Consider the following 19,134-nt stretch of genomic DNA (forward strand, 5'->3'; position numbering starts at 1 on the left):
CGTAACACAAGAGAACGGAACAGGTGGGAATGAAACACGTGATGAGTACCGTGAACCTACTGGTATTTAAAGACGCACCGCAGAACAAAGAAAATACCGCTGAAGAAGAAGGCAGGAGCCTTCGAAAGCTTTGGTTTTATCGATTTTAATTTAGATAGTATGAATCAGAGCTGTAATACTCAATATGTTCTACGTTGATAATAATATTAGTAAATTAATAAGAGGAGTTTACCTCAATATAGTACGTGGAACACTTCCGTATGATACCCTCCAGAAATTAAAACGGAAAAAACGAAAAAATCGACAACTTACCGGTACATTAAAGTAAAAATAAATAATTAAATAATTAAAGTAAAATATAAATAATTAAATAATCAATTTAACACAATTCAAAATCAATTCAAAACAATTAAAATTCAAATTAACGCAATTAAAATAATCTAACAAAAATATTCAAAACGATTTTCCTTCCTGAAGCTGACAATGCTTCAGGAAGGAAAATCGTGATCACAGGAAGGAAAATGAATTTTCATTCCTGTGATCACGACAGTCGGTCGAATAGCATTGTCAGCTTCAGGAAGGAAAATCGTTTTGAATATTTTCGTTAGATTCTTTTAATTGCGTTAATTTGAATTTTAATTGTTTTGAATTGATTTTGAATTGTGTTAAATTGATTATTTAATTATTTATATTTTACTTTAATGTACCGGTAAGTTGTCGATTTTTTCGTTTTTTCCGTTTTAATTTCTGGAGGGTATCATACGGAAGTGTTCCACGTACTATATTGAGGTAAACTCCTCTTATTAATTTACTAACGATTTTAATTTAGTATATTTTAATGTATTTTATTGTTCTTAACCCAGTATATTTTAATGTATATTTTATATGTATATTTCATATATTTTAGTTGTAAAGTTAAATATAATTTATTGTAAATACAGACAAATATAACTTATTATAAATACATAGTTATCAAGATTCCAGTTTTCGTTTTCTTTGTGTTTTATTTCTACATAAGGTTGGTGAAAAACATTTAAAACTACAATAGGAGAAATAGCATGACTAATATAATCAAATGATCCTTGCAGATGTTTACCTCTGGAGCCACTGAAGAATGTTATGTATGACACATTAATATGCAATAAGGTCCACTTCTCAGTGTCTACAGAAATGGCAGCACAGCTTTGCTAGATATTTGTAAAAACTTGTTGAATATAAGCTGCCCTTCTGCAATGCACCAATGCATACAAACATAGCAAAGAGCAGCCATTTTAACATTGTGTACTGATGAGAAATATGGATAATAATACAATATATCATGTATTTTGTATCATTTGCACTGCTTGAAACAAAATAATCTACAATTGGATGCCATCACAGAATAAAAACAATGCATTTGAGGTATTGACTCATGCCTCTGATTTCATCCTTATTTATTTAATTAATTCAAGACAGTCTAAAGTAATTCCATTAAGACATCATAAACATATCATAGCCAAAACTGATTTTAGAAGGTAAAAAGGTAAAGTGCAGCCATTATCAACCCACAGCAGGATGGAAGCCTCCTCAACAATTCATGCTGAGGGAAAGATTTTAGAAGAGATCCACCAAAACTAAATTTCCTTTCTTTCTTTCTCTGAGTTCACAGGCATGTAATCAAATCAAATAAATAAAATTTTAAGAAAAGATCCTGTTTAACTATTCAACAGATTTTAATACAATGCATAATAATTAGAATAAATATTTTAATTAAATATTGAAATATTTAAATTACAGCAGTTACTGCATAACAGGATCAATTTTGAATATATTTTTATTCCATTAACTGGTAGTTTCCCAGTTAATAACTAAAAACTAAATGACTAAATAACTAACACTGGGATAGCATATTCTGAAAAAAAATTAAGTGCAAGATCCCTTTCCATTTTTACAAAAACATTAATAAGCACAATGTCTGTATTTTGGAGTGGCATAACCACCCATTTAATAATATAAATTGAACATAAAAGCTCTAAAGTTAATGTTTGGGATTGTCTTATGCACATTTGAATAACCGGATTACTGTTTTTAATGAAATCAGTGGTCACATGATGCAATTATTATAATATGCTGCAACTGTTTCTGATACATCAACTGTCAATTCATCATTTCCCCAAAATCCCATGACGTGACTTGCTAATAATTTTTATTAAAGACTTAGTATGCCATACCTCTTGCCACAGTATTGAAGATTTGAAGAAAGCGATTATAACAGTAATAATCCTTGTCGATGCTAATATTCTACACAAGATATGGGTAAAACTGGAATATCATCTAAGTGTATTGCTGGTGAAAAGAAGTGTGCATATTCAGATTGACTGACCACTCAGAAAAAAACCTTTTTTGGATTATTTTATCATTTGTGCAGGAAGAAGTGTATATAACTTTACTTATGTGCAATATGTTTTTTAACCAATTAAAATTGTCATGCACCTTTTGGAACACCCTGTGGGACTTTTAACGTTTTTGGCACAATAGCATATTGCCAATATTGCCTCTTCTGCTTCAACAAAATCAGGTTCTCTATTGTTCTTAGTTATCACGTTCTCTATTGTTCTTAGTTATTTTTCTTTTGAACATATCACAAATACACTCTGCAATGGAATATTGTACATTTTCAGTGGCCCTCAAAACCCTCTCTTAAACTCCTAGACTCTATCCAAAAGAGTGAACCTTTTGTGAGTGGGTTTCTAGACCACATATGTGATCAGGAGTGAAATTTGAAGGAAAATGATGTCCCCCCATTTTTTTAAAATTTTTGCAAAAGGTGATTCAAAACAGGAGTTAAATCAGAAGCACAGATTTTAAGAACAAGCAAAGAAATACCATTAGGACCTAGAGACTTCTTGGCATGAAGGTTGTTAGAATTATTCTAATATCTTTCTGTCAGAAGACCAAGAGCAGCATATGGCAGCAGGAGATTCATCAGATTTGATGAAAGAATCAGAGTAAAAATAAGATTCTATTAAGTCAGCTTTATCTTTAGATTGAGGCTGCAATAGAACCAACAAAATGTAACACAAGTGAAAGTGAGGGTTGATAGAAGTTGCATCCAACAGCTTTGATAAGAGACCAGAAGGCTTAGCCACCATTTAGATAAGAAGCAACTTTCTTACCCTTAGGATTTCTGAAATTGAGTTTGGATTTATTAATAGCTCATTTACGCCTGCTTTAGCATAGCGAAAATGAAGCTGGAGATTATTATTATTGTTATTAGCCATATGGTGCAAGGAAGCCTGAGGCTTATGCTGCACTGGCCAAAAAAACAATTCCGAGTTACTGAGAGAGAGAGAGAAGTAGAAAGGAATCACCAAGAAAGAGAAGAATGATGATATCCAGCTCAGGACCCTTTTTCCAATCCCATATTCACCAGATGTGAGCCCCTTGCCAAAGAACACTCTTATCATGTAGATGTTGCTTTTTATCACAACAAAAGGACAATATATAATGAATTTTTTTTTGTGTATAGAAAACTGATTCTAATAATCAATGAACCCATTATGCAGTTTCTCTGTATACAGAAAAATATTAATTCCTTTATAGGTTTTTTGTTATACAGTATGAACCACAAGGCAAAACAACTTTAAAAAGTTAGTGAAACAATTTATTTATATATGTACAAACATATATGCAATAAAACAAAAATGGTTACTATTAGCTATAAAAAAAAATAATAAAAATAAATAAAAGGAAACTACAGCCATTATCAATCCACTGCAGGATGGAAGCCTCCTCAACAATTCACATTGAGGGAAATGTACCATTATCTGCCTTGTCGGTCAAGTGCAGGTTGGCAAATCAACCATATTTAGCAGTCAGAGGCTTGAACCCCGGGACTATGAACTATATGCAGTATTAAAGAGACACCAACCGGGCTAGCCAGGTGGGTAAAGTGCCTCTCTGGCAGCCCAAAGGTCGCAGGTTCGAATCCCGCCTCGGGTTTGGATCAAAGTAAAATGCAAAATCTTTGGGAGGTGCATTATGGCCACAGAAGCCGATGCGCTAACAAAAAAAAAAAAAAAAAAAAAAAAATTAAAGAGACAGGAAGTCATTAGCACTTTCCCCAGTCCATATGTTGATTCTAAATTTTTCATATGTGGGTTCTAGAAGTACATACAGCGTGATTAAAAATTTGAAAAACCCAAAATGAGAGCAATTAACTTTCATTTTGGTACTAAATTGATGGCAACACTGTATATCTCTACATATAGAACATTCATTGTTCAGAATACAAACACTTGCAGAAATTCATCCATACCAGTCTGTTTATAACCATGTCGCCATGACATATTTCTCATCTGAATGTGTTTATAATTGAAATAATACTTTTGTTTAAAATTGTCAGTTAATTAATTTGGTTTTAATAACCAAATTAATTAACTGACAATGTCAAATTGTATAAAGTAATTCCCATGCACTTGAAGAACTGAAGGCCAATATACAGGATAAAACTGTAAACACAGACATTCAAGCATTATAAAAACTTTTGCCATTGAATATGACAAAAAGAGTTCATGAACTGAAAAGGATATGGACAAAGAGTCCATGTATTCAGAAAGAATGGGATATTCAACATCTGTTATAATTACTTGATTGCATAATATGACAATAAATTAATAAATTTTAATTACAGATATTTGTATTGCACAAATTTTGAACCACCCTATATTTGAGGGTGATTACTGTGATTGCTTCAAACAATGCATAAATTAATATTGATAATCAGTGCCAACTGAGGGTAAAAATGAGACAGCTCCTTGCACATATTTTGTAAAGATTTAATAATTCAGATTTGGTTAAATTTGGTAACCTTACTTTTGGTATGTGCTGCCATCTCTTATCTGTTTTCCCAACTAATTATAAACACTTATTTATTTATTTATCGTATGGAAGTTCTTACATCTCACAACAATCACTCCATCAATCAAGAAGAAATTATAATATCTCACATCTCAGACCACACAAATCTACTCAATTCTGTTTAAGTTCACAATTAGTCATATTTATAATATTAAAATAAGAATTATTAAAAAATTAACAACTGCATAACATTTGTACAAAATTTATATATAATATATATATGGACTACTATAATTGTATGTCCAAGTTATTAATATAATCAATTGACATGGGTGTTAATTCCAGGAAGTCTTTTGGATCCCCTTGGTAAGCCCTAAAGGGGCAGTCCTGTATTATGTGTTTGATGATCTGCCTTCCATCACCGCAATCACATCCCGGGGTGTCAATCCATTTCCACTTGTACAATGCATCAGCACATCTTTCATGTTTAGTCCTAATTCGATTCACTTTTGACCATATTCTTCTGGGGAGATCAGGTTTCTTGGTTATGCATGTTAAGGCTGCTGTATCTAGTGATCGATGGGAATTCCATTCCCATTTCCATTCAATAATCAGATCAAAATTTATAAACATTGTTTATAACAGATGGCAGCAATGAAAATAGCTTTGAAAATATGAGGAGGAGGAGATACCACCTGCTAACTTCAGTTGCCTTATTTTGGATTTTGAAAGGCAAATTCAAAGAAATTGTCTATAATTTCTCAGACCAAGAAGTTGATAAAACTCAATCCAATGATTCATAAACAGATGTAATAAAGATATTACTACATCAAAAAATATGAGTTTTTCTAATGAATTTTTTTAAAAAATTCTGATTTAATTTTTGACGGTGTAAATTTCAAAATTTTCATTTTTTAAAAAAAACTTAAAAATTCCACAAAAAAAAAAACCTCACTCTGCAGAGCCTGTCATTATTGAAATCTCACTACCTGGAGCACATATGTATTCAGAAAACTCAATTGTGAAAGGATTAAAAACTATTCACCATGATCAAAACTGATTAGCATGAGAAATTCATTTTTGGATTAATTAGAATTAGCATTAGTAGAGGCATTTGATGCAAGAAAGCAAGCTTATGCAGCATCAAACAAAAAAAATAAATAAATAAATAAAAAATAAATAAAAAATAACCACTTCCACTTCACCCCTCTGTTCGTTCAAAATACCTGTCCAGCTGAGCCTTAAACTTATTTAGGCTATCAACTTCCACGACAAGGGATGGAAGTCTGTTCCACCAACCAACCACCCACTGGCTAAAGGCAAATTTCTACACGTCTATCCTACATCTGTCTTTCCTCAATTTGAATTTATGCCCTCTCAGGTGATTATTCTGAGCAAGAGCAAGAATCCCATCACCATTGAGCATGCTCAAACCATTCAAGGCTTTATACACCTCTATCAGATCACCTAGCTGGTGCCGAGTCTCCAGACACTGTAATCTGCAAAACTTAAGCCTTTCTTCATAAGAGCACCCCTTTGTTCCATTCACTAATCTTGTTGCCCTTCTCTGTACTCGTTCCAACAGCTCTACATCGTTCTTAAAATGAGGCCTCCAGACCTGTATACAGTACTCTAGGTGTGGCCTGACCATTGCCTTATACAAGGGAATAATCACCTCCTTATCCCTGCTAGAAAAATTCCTATATATCATCGACAATACACCATGAGCTACTCTTGCAGCCCGTCTGCACTGCTCAGAGAACTTCATATCTGCCTGCACAACCACCCCAGGTCCCTTTCATTCTCTACCACTGTCAGTGTAATTCAAAAATGCCAACTGAGGGTAAAAATGAGACAGCTCCATGCACATATTTTGTAAAGATTTAATAACTAACATACTGGAAACATACCAAATAGTATATCTAGAAGCCCCATATGATAATAACATGAAGAAAATAAGATGCCAGAGAATTTCATATAACTTACCTGAGTTACCACATTACACTCAAGAACCTCCATTTTATAAGTAAGATTCTGTATAGACCAGGTGAAAATTGTCTGGAAAGTGTTCTCAAACAACTGAATGATAATTCCTGAAGCTGCAGGGGAACGAGTGTTTAACCAAGCCTACAAAAATTAAATTTTAAACAATGAAGCAACAAAGCATACTTTTTTGGCAAGCTAAAAAACTATATAATTAACAGCCTATTCTTTATAAATATGGCAACAACTACGGAAACTGCAACAAAGAATTTTTCCTTATCATAACTTTCAAACAGCTGGTTGTTTTCAAACAGTTATAAAATAAAATTAACAAAAAATATTTTTCCATGTAATTTTTTCAAAATTCACCTTAGTTCCAAAATTCTTCCAGAAACATCTATTCTACACTTATTATTCCTAGGGAAATTGAAACTTTATGTTCATTGTCTATCTTTGATCTTTATTTTTTCAAAATGATATATGAGGAAGGAGTGGTAAGTAGTTAAAATTTTATTTTAACTATTTATCTGTGAAAAGGTTACATTATGCATTATGTCAGCAGGAAACACTGTTTAATTTCTTGCTATATGTTTGTAGCTGTTTGAAAACAGTGTTGCAACTAACAGTGTGATACAGGAAGAAATATGAAATATTGTTCAGTTTCTGTGGGACAAAAATGTCAAACATGGTGAAGGGACTTATTTTTTGGCATGTTTGATATTTTTGATTTGCTCTGGAATTTTCCAAAGTTTCAAGTGTGAAAACAGTTTGATTAATAAGGTGTTCCTGTACCTTTAGCAGGTAAATGAACTTGAGGTATTATCCAAGGTATGATCATGTGAAATAAGGTGACAAATTCAAATGAAAATCAACATCTGTCACCAATAAAGAAACTGCTACTGCCTTTTGAGGCCATAAAGGAGTTGTTCTGCTTAATTTTCTGGAAACTGATGCCAAGATAAACTCCATAAAATATTGCACACCACCAGAAAAGTTAAAAGACAATACAGAGTGAGAAATCAGGGCTGCTGCCTAAGGGAATAGTTCTTCTGCAGGAAAACACATCCTTATTTCGATGAACCTACAAAAAACCTTCTGCATGACTCTGAGCAAGAAATCCTGCCTCATCTAGCACACAGATCCAATCTGACTTAGTCAAGTTACCATCTGTTCTCTTCCCCTCATAAGGCATCTCAAAGGCCAATGTTTCATATATGATGACCATGTAATTATCATCATCAAAGATGGAATTACACTGAAGGACACAAACATTTATTGTAATGGCATAAAAAGTTTTCCACTGTTGAACTTGTTCTGGAATGGCATAAACAGTTCTCCACTTGTTAAGTGGAGAACTGTTTATTCTATTCCAGAACTTAAGTTCCTCAACAATCTCAATGATTACATTGAAAATATGTATAGGTACTATGCTAGCAATAAAATTCAACAAGAATCAATGCAACATAACTTTCTCAGGCAAAGCTGGATAGTTTTGCTGGTCCACATATAATAAGAGTACTGGAAATTGTTTGTGGCAATGCACTTAGTGAAGAAATTACTTGGGTAATATAGTGGATGCATAGAAAAGAAAATATTTCATTTTTTAAGAAAGTGGCAACTTTTTTTGAAGAATTCACAAGTTTGTTTTATTTTTATATTTAGCAAAAGCTAAATATAAAAATAATGAATTATTGCTATTCATTTTTTTCTATTAACCAAAGAAGGTCCATGACATGTGCTTTATTTCAATTTTTATTTAAAGGAGGAAATAAGTCAAGCATATAAGAGAAAGTTGATTGAATATTAAAAAAAAAGTTAAGTGAGCAACATGAACAAGGACTAATAGATTAACAGTAGCCAGTGGCAGAGGTGGAAGTGATTCTTGCATTGCTTCTATTGAAATGAGCAGAAGTCTGAAAAACAAGATGCAGGATATTTCAGAGACTGCTGGTAGTCATTGCGGTACAAGTAAACACATGGGTTGTGTCAGGGTAGCTAAGAATAGAAACAGGTGCATGTATACCTGCGTGTACACCAATGCTAGGAGTTTGGTAAATAAATTTGATGAATTTCAGGTATTGCTCAAAACATCAAAGGCAGATATTGTTGGGATATCAGAGACGTGGTGTCACACAGATATAAGTAATGCGGAACTGGAATTTGGGGAATACAATGTGTATAGAAAGGATAGACAGGACAGGAGGGGAGGAGGGGTTATGCTATTAATTAAGAAACACATAAAGTCCAAGGAAGTGAAGCCAGTCGACATCGATGGACAGGGCAGCGTCGAGTCAGTTTGGTGTGACATAAGCATAGGGAAATCAAAATTGAGAGTAGGAGTGTGCTATAGGCCTAATGACTCTGATGAGTATAATAAGATATTGTACAGGGAAATAGAGTGGGCCAGTAAATCAGAGAGTCTTATAATGGGGGACTTTAATTTCCCAGATCTTGACTGGAATTTGTGGGTTGGTCACTCGCACACTAGCAAGGCTTTTGTGGATTTATTGGATGATTGTTTTCTACATCAGCATGTTCGTGAGGTAACAAGAGGGAGCAATACTCTTGATCTGATTATCAGTAGTGATTCTTCATGCATTAAGAACCTGCAGATAAATGAACCACTAGGTGGCAGTGATCACAGGGTGTTGAAGTGGGATTTACTCAAGGAGGTAACTACCATCAGAGGTAAAGGGAAGGGTTTTTGTTTTCGTAAAGGCGACTATGATGGTCTGAGACAGTATTTAAATTCTATACAGTGAGATCAACTGATGATGTTACCAACAGCAAACTCAAAATGGGAAGCATTCAAGGAACTAATCTTGGAGGCTACCAGGCTTTACATACCAACTAAGAAATATTGTTCAAGGTTTAGGCCTAAATGGTTGTCAGATGAACTAATGAGACGTGTGGCAGAGAAGAAAAATGCATGGGATACATACAAATTAATGGGTGACATGGAAGCCTATGATAGATATAAGTTGGTCTGCAACCAAGTCACAAAGGAGATTAGGCAGGCAAAGGCAGACTATGAAAAATCCTTGGCAAAGGATGCAAAGAAAAACAGAAAAGAGTTCTTTACATACTTGAACTCGAAAAGGAAAGGGATGAATCAGATTGGTCCACTGGATATTGATGGTTCAACAGTTGAGGATCCTGCTCAGGTGGCTAACAATCTAATCGAGTATTTTGCATCTACATTCACGCATGAGGAGTTATTCAGGAAGGAGAATGATGTAGGTAAAGTAAACATTGGCAGTGAGCTGGATGATTTTGTAATAACTGAGAGGAAAGTAGAGGAGAGATTGTTGAGGATAAACATAAAAAAGGCACCTGGGGTGGATGGGATCTATCCAATTATATTAAAGGAGGCAGCAAAGGAAGTAAGCAAACCCTTAGCCATAATTATGAGAGCTTTCTTGGACTCAGGGGAGGTACCTATGGACTGGAGATGTGCAAATGTGACCCCAATTCACAAAGGAGGTTCAAAGGCTGACACAAGTAATTATAGACCTGTTAGTTTAACTTCTGTTCCAGGTAAATTAATGGAGGCACTGGTTAAAGAAGCACTGCAGGATCATCTAGACAAGAATTCAGTTATAGCTCAGACGCAGCATGGTTTTGTTAAGGGCAGGTCTTGCCTGACCAATTTGATTGGATACTATGATGTAGTCACAAAAGAACTGGATGCAGGGAATAACTTTGATATTATATATTTGGATCTTAGAAAGGCTTTTGATACTGTTGCACATGGAAGACTGCTGCACAAATTGGAGCAGTGTGGCATTGGAGGCAAATTGCTGCTATGGATAAGGGGATGGTTGAGTGGCAGAAGACAGAGAGTGGTAATCAATGGACACTGCTCAACGTGGACTAATGTTATTAGTGGAGTTCCTCAAGGTTCAGTGTTGGGTCCGTTGTTGTTTTCGGTGTTTATGAATGATATTGATGATGGGATATCAAGTTTAATGTCCAAGTTTGCAGATGATACAAAGGTTGGCAGGGTCGTTAAGGACAATACTGACGCTATGCTGCTGCAACAGGATCTGGAAAGGTTGAACAGATGGGCTGAGAGGTGGCAAATGAGGTTTAACATCGACAAATGTAAAGTGCTGCATATGGGAAACAGTAACCCCAGAGCAACGTATCAACTCTGCGGTACTACACTGACAGTGGTGGAGAATGAAAAGGACCTGGGGGTAATTGTGCAGGCAGATATGAAGTTCTCTGAGCAGTGCAGACGAGCTGCAAGAGTAGCTCATGGTGTCTTGTCAATGATATACAGGAATTTTTCTAGCAGGGATAAGGAGGTGATTATTCCCTTGTATAAGGCAATGGTAAGGCCACATCTTGAGTACTGTATACAGGTCTGGAGGCCTCATTTCAAGAAGGATGTAGAGCTGCTGGAACGGGTACAGAGAAGGGCAACAAGATTAGTAAATGGAACAAAGGGTTGCTCTTACGAAGAAAGGCTTAAGTTTTGCAAATTACAGAGTCTGGAGACTAGGCACCGGCGAGGTGATCTGATAGAGGTGTATAAGGCTTTGAATGATTTGAGCATGCTCAATGCCAATGGGATTCTTCATCTTTCTCAGAATAATCACCTCAGAGGGCATAAATTCAAATTGAGGAAGGACGGATGTCGGATAGATGTGCGGAAATTTGCCTTTGGCCAGCGGGTGGTTGGTTGGTGGAACCGACTTCCATCACTTGTTGTTGAAGTTGATAGCCTAAACAAATTTAAAGCTCAACTGGACAGGTATTTCGAACGAACGGAGGGGTGAAATGGGAGTGGGTTTTTTTTTTTTTTTGGCTGATGCTGAATAAGCTTGCTTTCTTGCATCATATGCCTCTGCTAATGCTAATGCTAATGCTAAAACAATTACAATAATAATTAATTATTAACCAATAAATTAATGAAAAGTTAACTAGCTATCTGTTTACTTCTGTCAATCACAGAAAATGAAACACTCAATTAATTTGATTAAAAAAGGGAACACGTATGAAATATAAAGTAATGAATGCATTACCTAACACTTGTTTCTTCTGTTTATCTATTTTGACAGAAGTAGTAAACCTGCATAGTAAAACTGCTATAATTTAAAAAGAAAAAATAAATTTATACAGGCCAGTTGTATCAAAAAATAAGACTGCAGTATAGATAACCTAAAAAACAAATAACATTTGTTTTTTTTAGGTTGTTGATTCAATTTTCTCTTTTCCTCTTGTATATTAATGACTTTCTTCCATTGACTGGAAATCCTATCCATAGTTTTGCCGGTGATAGCACATTGCTTTCCACTTTCCATTTTGAGAAACCCTATCCTGCTCAATCAGCTTCAACTTCTCGAAAATCTGCTAACAATTCCTTAAATGCCGATCTTCAGGTAATTCTCCAGTGGGGCAAAGACAACTTAGTTGATTTCAATCCTTCTAAAACTCAGTCTTGTCTTATATCTTGCAAAAAGGCTTCATCTGCTCCTATGCTTATCTTTAGTGACACTCCGATTTCTAGGCTGTTGTTGTTGTTATTTTGGTTTTTTTTTTTTTTTTTTTAGGAGCATTAGCAACTAAGGCCATATTGCTCGGAGGATATGCAGTGGTTATTTCCTGACCTTTCCGCAGCCTCCATATTTTATTATTTTATTATTATTATTATTAGCCATATGGTACAAGGAAGCCTGAGGCTTATGCTGCACCAGCCAAAAAAAAAAAAATTCCCGAGTTACCCCTGTGTGTGTGTGTGTGTGTGTGTGTGTGTGTGTGTGTGTGTGTGTGTGTGTGTGTGTGTGTGTGTGTGAGAGAGAGAGAGAGAGAGAGAGAAGTAGAAAGGCATCACCAAGAAAGAGAAGAATGATGATATCCAGCTCAGGACCCTAGGTTTGCCAAGCCCATACTCACCAGATGTGAGCCCCCGGGGTAAAGTTGTTTATTCAGTTGCTACACGCGTGCAGCTTTGTTTATGTGTATCAAACGTGCCTCCTCATTTTGTAATTGTGCTTTATACCCTAAAAATGAGTAAAATAATTAAAAGGTGTGAAAAGGAAACATCCTGATGAAGACACTAAGAGAGAAAAAGAAAAGCAATATCGAAAAACAGAGGCGGACTGGGTCAAAAATTCTTACCCAGGAAAATTTGTAGCGGCCTCATACTAGTGTTTATGGCCAAAATCACACCGGCCTCCGGCCCACCGGGGTTTCCCCAGTAAGGCTTATGGCTAATCAGCCTCTGTTGATAGAGAAAAAATATGAAATTCTGAAACACTTTGAGCGAAATTAAGACCATGTGATATTGCACGTGCTACTGGCCTAAATGAGGCAATGCCGAAAATTAGAAAGAATGCAGAGAAAATAAAAACAACTTTCATAGCAGGAACAACTCAAAGTGTAATTAAAATCCATTAGATCAAGACACAAAGAATTGGAAGAGATGGAACAGCTGTCATCTGTTTGGATAGAAAATCAAACAAAAAAACAAGTTTGCTTACGATAGAAGCAAAAGCATTAGCAATATTTTATTATGTGATAGTCGTAATAAAATACTTATGTATTTTATTAAGATTATTTATTGTGTTTGGTAATGTTTTGGTTACAAATGTGTGTTCAATCTTGGGCGGTCGGTACCTAACCCTATTTTTCCCATAGGGCCTGTTATTTATATTGCATGATTTTGCATTGCACAAGGATTTCTAGGAACACAACTATCATGCTTTACGAGGACTGACTGTATTTTATATATTAGCTCATATAAACCCAAAAATAAATAATTTTTGAACATCACATTTCAACTACTCACTTATTTGATTGATAGGGCTGGACTGCATCAGGAAGACAGTAAAAATAATGCTGGACTGCAAGGGTTAAACTAGAGTTTAGCAAGTTCTTCTCTATCCTGCTTCAAAAATAGTCAAAATACAGTTATTTCAAATTTTACTGCATGCAAATAAGTAAAAGTATTTTTACCTGTAATATGGGCTTCCAAGTAAGGCCTGAAGAACTCATATATACCATTCCATTTCGAGAAACTGTGGCAGGAGAGGCATTGTCAATATTATGAACTTCAAATAGAATTTTGCAATTTTTAGCCATAGGAATTCGATCACCATTTGCAAGGGTCAACATTTTATTATCATCCAAAACAGAATTCAAATTTTCTATCCAAATGGAATCCACTGGCCCATCCAGTACTAGCCAGATATGGTCAGCTACAAAATTAAAGCATAACAATTTTAGTGCACACAATTTATAACATAATACAATAATAATTGTTAATAATCCTAAGTTGAATACACTGAATCAACTAGGAGATCACAAAACATAAACCAATAAGGCCTTCATTTGTAGGCCTTACTGGTTTGTCATCACATAGGTCTTATTGGTTTAACAAAATAAAAAGAAAATTAATTTCAATAATTAATAACAAACTTTAAAAAAGCACACTCCACAGTTTTACATAAGTACATTTTCTTTTCCTCTGTAACACTATAATGGATTTCCCTTGTCAATGGTTTGGAGAATACTAGATTTGAATAACACCTAGAACTGGAGGAATTTTTAAAATTATCATCAACCAGGGCTGTCTGTATTTAGCCTGTAAAAGCTCTACCTTCTCAAGCAGGGAAGATACAGCTTTTCTCACTGAGTTATTCTGAGTATTTCAGCCATATGGCATGAAATTGGCCAGTGGATACACATTAGAACAGATATAATGTGTGATAAAAAGATTCCAGATGATATGAACTATGTGACATGATCTAAGTCGGGGATAGCTAACCCATGACACATACATCAGTTGTGACCCACGTAGCTCTTGTCAATGGCATAAGACAAGCGTAAAAAAATATACAACCAATTTGATAAATCAAAACTGAAGATAAACACAGAATAAACTTTTCAAAGTAGGCACTGCTTAGTGTTCCAAAGAGCATTGCCAAATTTTTTCATCATATCAGCAGTTTTCACTCTGATTTACTTTCATTGCATATATTGATATAATTGATTTATTAAAACAAAAAAATTTACATTTTATTTTTTCACGTGCTTCATACTTAGAGGTTGGTGAGCTGCATTGAGCACGTTCTTTCTTTTGGAAGAAAATAACTAACCTAGTCAATTTCAGCCTTGGTGAAGCTTATATTTAGTATCTTCACTCTCCTTTCTCTTTTTCTTGTTTACATGTTTTTGGCCTGAAAACAAAAGAAGGGTGCCTCTGTAGCCAGGTGGGCAGGAGCACCAGTGCTTAGCATATGCTTCTTGATTAGACTGGGGTTTGAGCCCGTGAACCACCAAATACGGAGGATGCGGAAAGGTTAGGGAATGACCACCGCATATGCCCGGAGCAATATGGCCTTAGTTGGTAATGCTCCTAAAAACCAAATAATAACAACAACAACAACAAAATAAGTTGCATATTGTTGTGCTTACCATCAACTTAAAGATAGGAAACAAAAAGTATGGGATGTTGAATAATTAAAAAACTCTGGGTGGGATGTTGAATTATTTTTGGCATGTGCATAGTGTATCAGTGTAAAAAAAAAGTTTTGGAAAGCAATAAAATACAGTTTAAATTTCACTTTGACTGTCAGAAATTATGACATGGGTTTCAGCATGATGGTATTATTCTCGACTCATATTTTCTGCCTTTTAGTATTAATTAGTATAAATAATTAGTATTAATTCAGCACAGTAAGTAGTGGCACTAGTGAGCTTCTTAGGCCAAATTCTTAGGACATTAACCTATATGAAATTTATTTTATATATATAAAATTGTTTTATAATTTTTTTTATTACAAGAGCTTAGTATAAAATTCCTTTATACAATTAGCAAAAACACTTGGTGCCACTAGTGGGAAGGAGGGAAATTGATTGTAAAATCTTCTGGATCAGCCCTAGGTGGCACAACACAATTCCAATGTAATATGTGGCATACTCCAAGAAAAAGTCAGCTATCTTCGATTGTGAAGTGGTTCATGTAGATAGAAAGAAAGAAAACAAAACAACAACTTTATTTCTTAAATGAATAAGTCTGTGTTCTTGATTATGCAACCATTGGTCTATACTTAGGTTAGTAATTAGCCTTATCCAGGATTTACGTGAGTAATGATCAAATTTCAGCAGTCTATACAGGCTTGATACTAATTTAGGTGAAATTTGGAGATGGTTCCCACATTAAAACCAATTAAATCCTTGATGTTAATGTGGTCTGATTCTCTTGTACAAATGTTTCACCATAGAGTTGATTTGGGTTAGTGTGAAGTAATGAATAGAGGTAAAGGGAATTCGTGACTTCTTAGTCCTTAAGAAGACATGAATGACCAGGATAGCCATTTAGGTATATATAAGGGATCTAGGATTCTATAAAATATATTTATGTATTTGAGAACTGAGTATTAAAGTGTGTTTAAAATAGTATATTAAATAAAAAAAAAACAGATATTTTAAAATGTATATAATAGATTAAAATACTACAGAGATCAAAGTTTATAAAGTTACAAATTTGTATTTATCAGAAATTCAAGGGACTGATAAGGCATATAGACAGAAAACTTGTTTGACTGTTTTTACTATGTATTGTTTTTTTTTATTTAACATGGACAAAACAGTATTTCTTAGTCGTAACTATAATTAGAACTAGATTCAGATCATGCTATCTTGATTTATATTCAGAAAGTTAGCATAAATCAAGTTGTAGAGTTTTAGGCACACCAACAACTTAAACCATATTGCTCCAATGTGATTTATGCCTGTACAAGTGCATGTTCACAGTCCAATTTGCACAATGTGTGGACAATAAAAGCCAGAAAACTCATGGAAACTTTAAGTTATCCTGAGACTGGCTAACTACAGCCTCAATTGAAGAGGACTTCAAAAATTCCTCCAATCATCAATAGGAACTGAATCAAAACCTCCCAAAATGAGAAGTAACAAAAACACCAATAATATCAAGGTCATAGTCATAAGTCAAAATGACATGACTCATGATAGTAAGATTATGGGGGGAAATATTTCTATAGATAATTCTCTTTATTAATTGCACTGACTGAGGAATGTACCAGAAAACTCCCATTATAGTGTTTTCCACAGAACTAACCCTAAAGAGCACCACAAAGCACGAAAACATTATAAGCATTATATTTCATCAATATCTTGGTAGATAACATTGATTTTTCATTTCTTATCAAAAGTGGTTTATATGGAAGTTGAAATCCTGTACAATGTATTATGTTTGATTTTCTATCACCTTAAAAATTTTTTTACATGTTATTAACAATAATGAAATTTATTAAATGATCTTATTAAGACTATGTATATAATTTTATTAAGACTATCTATGGAGGTTGTCACAGACATTCTCTCAGATATGTCAGACAAGCTGTACTTGCTACCTGGGAGTCTAAAACGCTGAGGGAACCAAAGTTTGGCTAACACACAAGTCCAATGGACCCAATTTCGGCAAAGTCCGGACGGTCTGTGACAGCCAAATCCTCTGCTTGCACTTTCACGATGGTGAGACTGTTAGTAATCCTGGGTATAATCTCCATGCACAAGTACATGGTGGATGACAACCCAGGTGTGAACCAACGTAAGCAGGGGTCGAGGTATGGCGCCAACACTACATGGAGGAATGCCACCCCTCTATGTTACCAGGCAGTACTAGGTGGTAGATGACTCTCATCAACCGGCGCAATACCACCACCACTTTGCTTATTGGAAGCTTGAAGTGGTGGAACCCATGTTTAGTCTCTAGAGCTAAGTTCCGGTCAAGCCTTCCCTAACTCTTCCATCATGCAGTATGATTGATGACTTTTGAAGTTATGATGAACATCGTGGCGAAATCCAATATTCCTTGCATTTCGAGGGTACAGTTGTAAAACGGTGTTTGCAGGCCGGCCGCTAGTTAGCACACCGGACCAAACCTATTGGTAACTCTCTAGAAGGCTTCCGGATCAGCTAGTGTATAATCTTGCTACCTTTACTCTGCCAGATAGTGACTGGAGGGAGTCCGAGTAGTGTGTATGCGTGGAACATTGTCGAGGCCACGTTATGTCAAGGATCTGGGTATATTCTTACCACGTGTACATCATATCCAAAAATTTCATTACTTCATACAGCATGTCTGACCCACTTTTTCTTACTATTGAATACACCATGAATTGTCAAACTAATAGAGCAAGCTTATCTGCGAAAAGATCTAAACCTCCCAAGCACTTCCTAATTCATTTCACACATATACGTGGTCTCAATTCTAATCTCAATGATGTCCATTTCCACTTGCAGTCTGCCAAACCCCATGTACTTTTTCTGACAGAATCTCAGTTATCGGTTGATTCAACTACTGCTCATCTCAGATGCCCAAATTATTCGCTGTATGATTCCTTTCGCCTCAAAAGTGGTACTTGTGCATATGTCCATTCTGATATTCTCTGTCAGAGACTTGGCAATTTGGAATCTCCTCTCTTTGATCTTCTCTGTCTTAAAATCTCTCTACCTCATTCTGTAAAATTCATCTGTTGTCTCTACCGTTCTTCCAACTCCACTAATCACTTAGAGCTCTTTGACTTCCTCCCTTTGCAATTTGACTTTCTCCAGTCCAACTTTCCTAACAGTGAGGTAATTTTTCTTGGTGATTTTAATGTTAACAACTCCAGCTGGCTTCCGTTTTCTAGTCAAACACAATTACTAATGACCTAGCACAGATTGTTCATTTACCTACAAGAATACCGGACAATCCTAATCATACAGCCAATACGCTTGACCTTTTTCTCACAAACAACCCTTCTAAGTACACGTTCGAAGTGAGAGGTCCTTTAGGCACTTCAGATCACAACTTGGTGATTGTTCTTCTCCAATGGAACCTTTATCTCATGGCTATTCCCAACCTCGTGTTGTTTGGCATTACCAGAATGCAAAATGGGATGACCTGCAAGACTTCTTTTCTTCTTTTCCTTGGTTGGATTACTGTTTCAAAACTTCTGATGTTAACGTTTGCTCAAATCGTGTCAGTGAAATTATTCTTGCAGGAATGGAATCCTTTATCCCACACTCCACTTTAAAATCTCATCCTTTATGTAAACCTTGGTTTTCCAATAAATAAGGCTGTTCAAGAGAAGAATGTTGCATATCGTAACTGGCTTGTTTCTAATTCTTCAGTTTCATTTTCTGCCTACACCAAAGCTCGCAACAATTGTAAAGCAGTTATTAATCAGTCCAAACTAGAGTTTGAACAGGCTAAGAGTAGAAAACTTGCTTCTTGCCTTAATGGTAGCTGAGCATTCTGGTCTCTTGCCAAATCTATTGGCCGCAACTTTTGCC

At 35.2% G+C, this 19,134-nt stretch overlaps 1 protein-coding gene across 1 annotated transcript in view; it reads right to left on the minus strand.

Moving 5' to 3' along the window:
• The window catches only part of Dhc1 (dynein axonemal heavy chain 1), a 620,756-nt gene that overhangs the window by 343,420 nt on the left and 258,202 nt on the right, over positions 1 to 19,134 (minus strand). Inside the window, exons 36-37 of the mRNA XM_090390121.1 lie at positions 13,786 to 14,027; positions 6,826 to 6,966 (exon numbers count right to left, since the gene is read on the minus strand). Coding sequence (XP_090246247.1) covers positions 6,826 to 6,966; positions 13,786 to 14,027 — 383 coding nt within the window. The remainder of the gene's footprint in view (positions 1 to 6,825; positions 6,967 to 13,785; positions 14,028 to 19,134) is intronic.

The sequence above is a fragment of the Mastigoproctus giganteus genome, chromosome 2, assembly GCF_048544385.1.
Source record: "Mastigoproctus giganteus isolate SK-2022 chromosome 2, ASM4854438v1, whole genome shotgun sequence".
NCBI classification, from domain to species: domain Eukaryota; kingdom Metazoa; phylum Arthropoda; class Arachnida; order Uropygi; family Thelyphonidae; genus Mastigoproctus; species Mastigoproctus giganteus.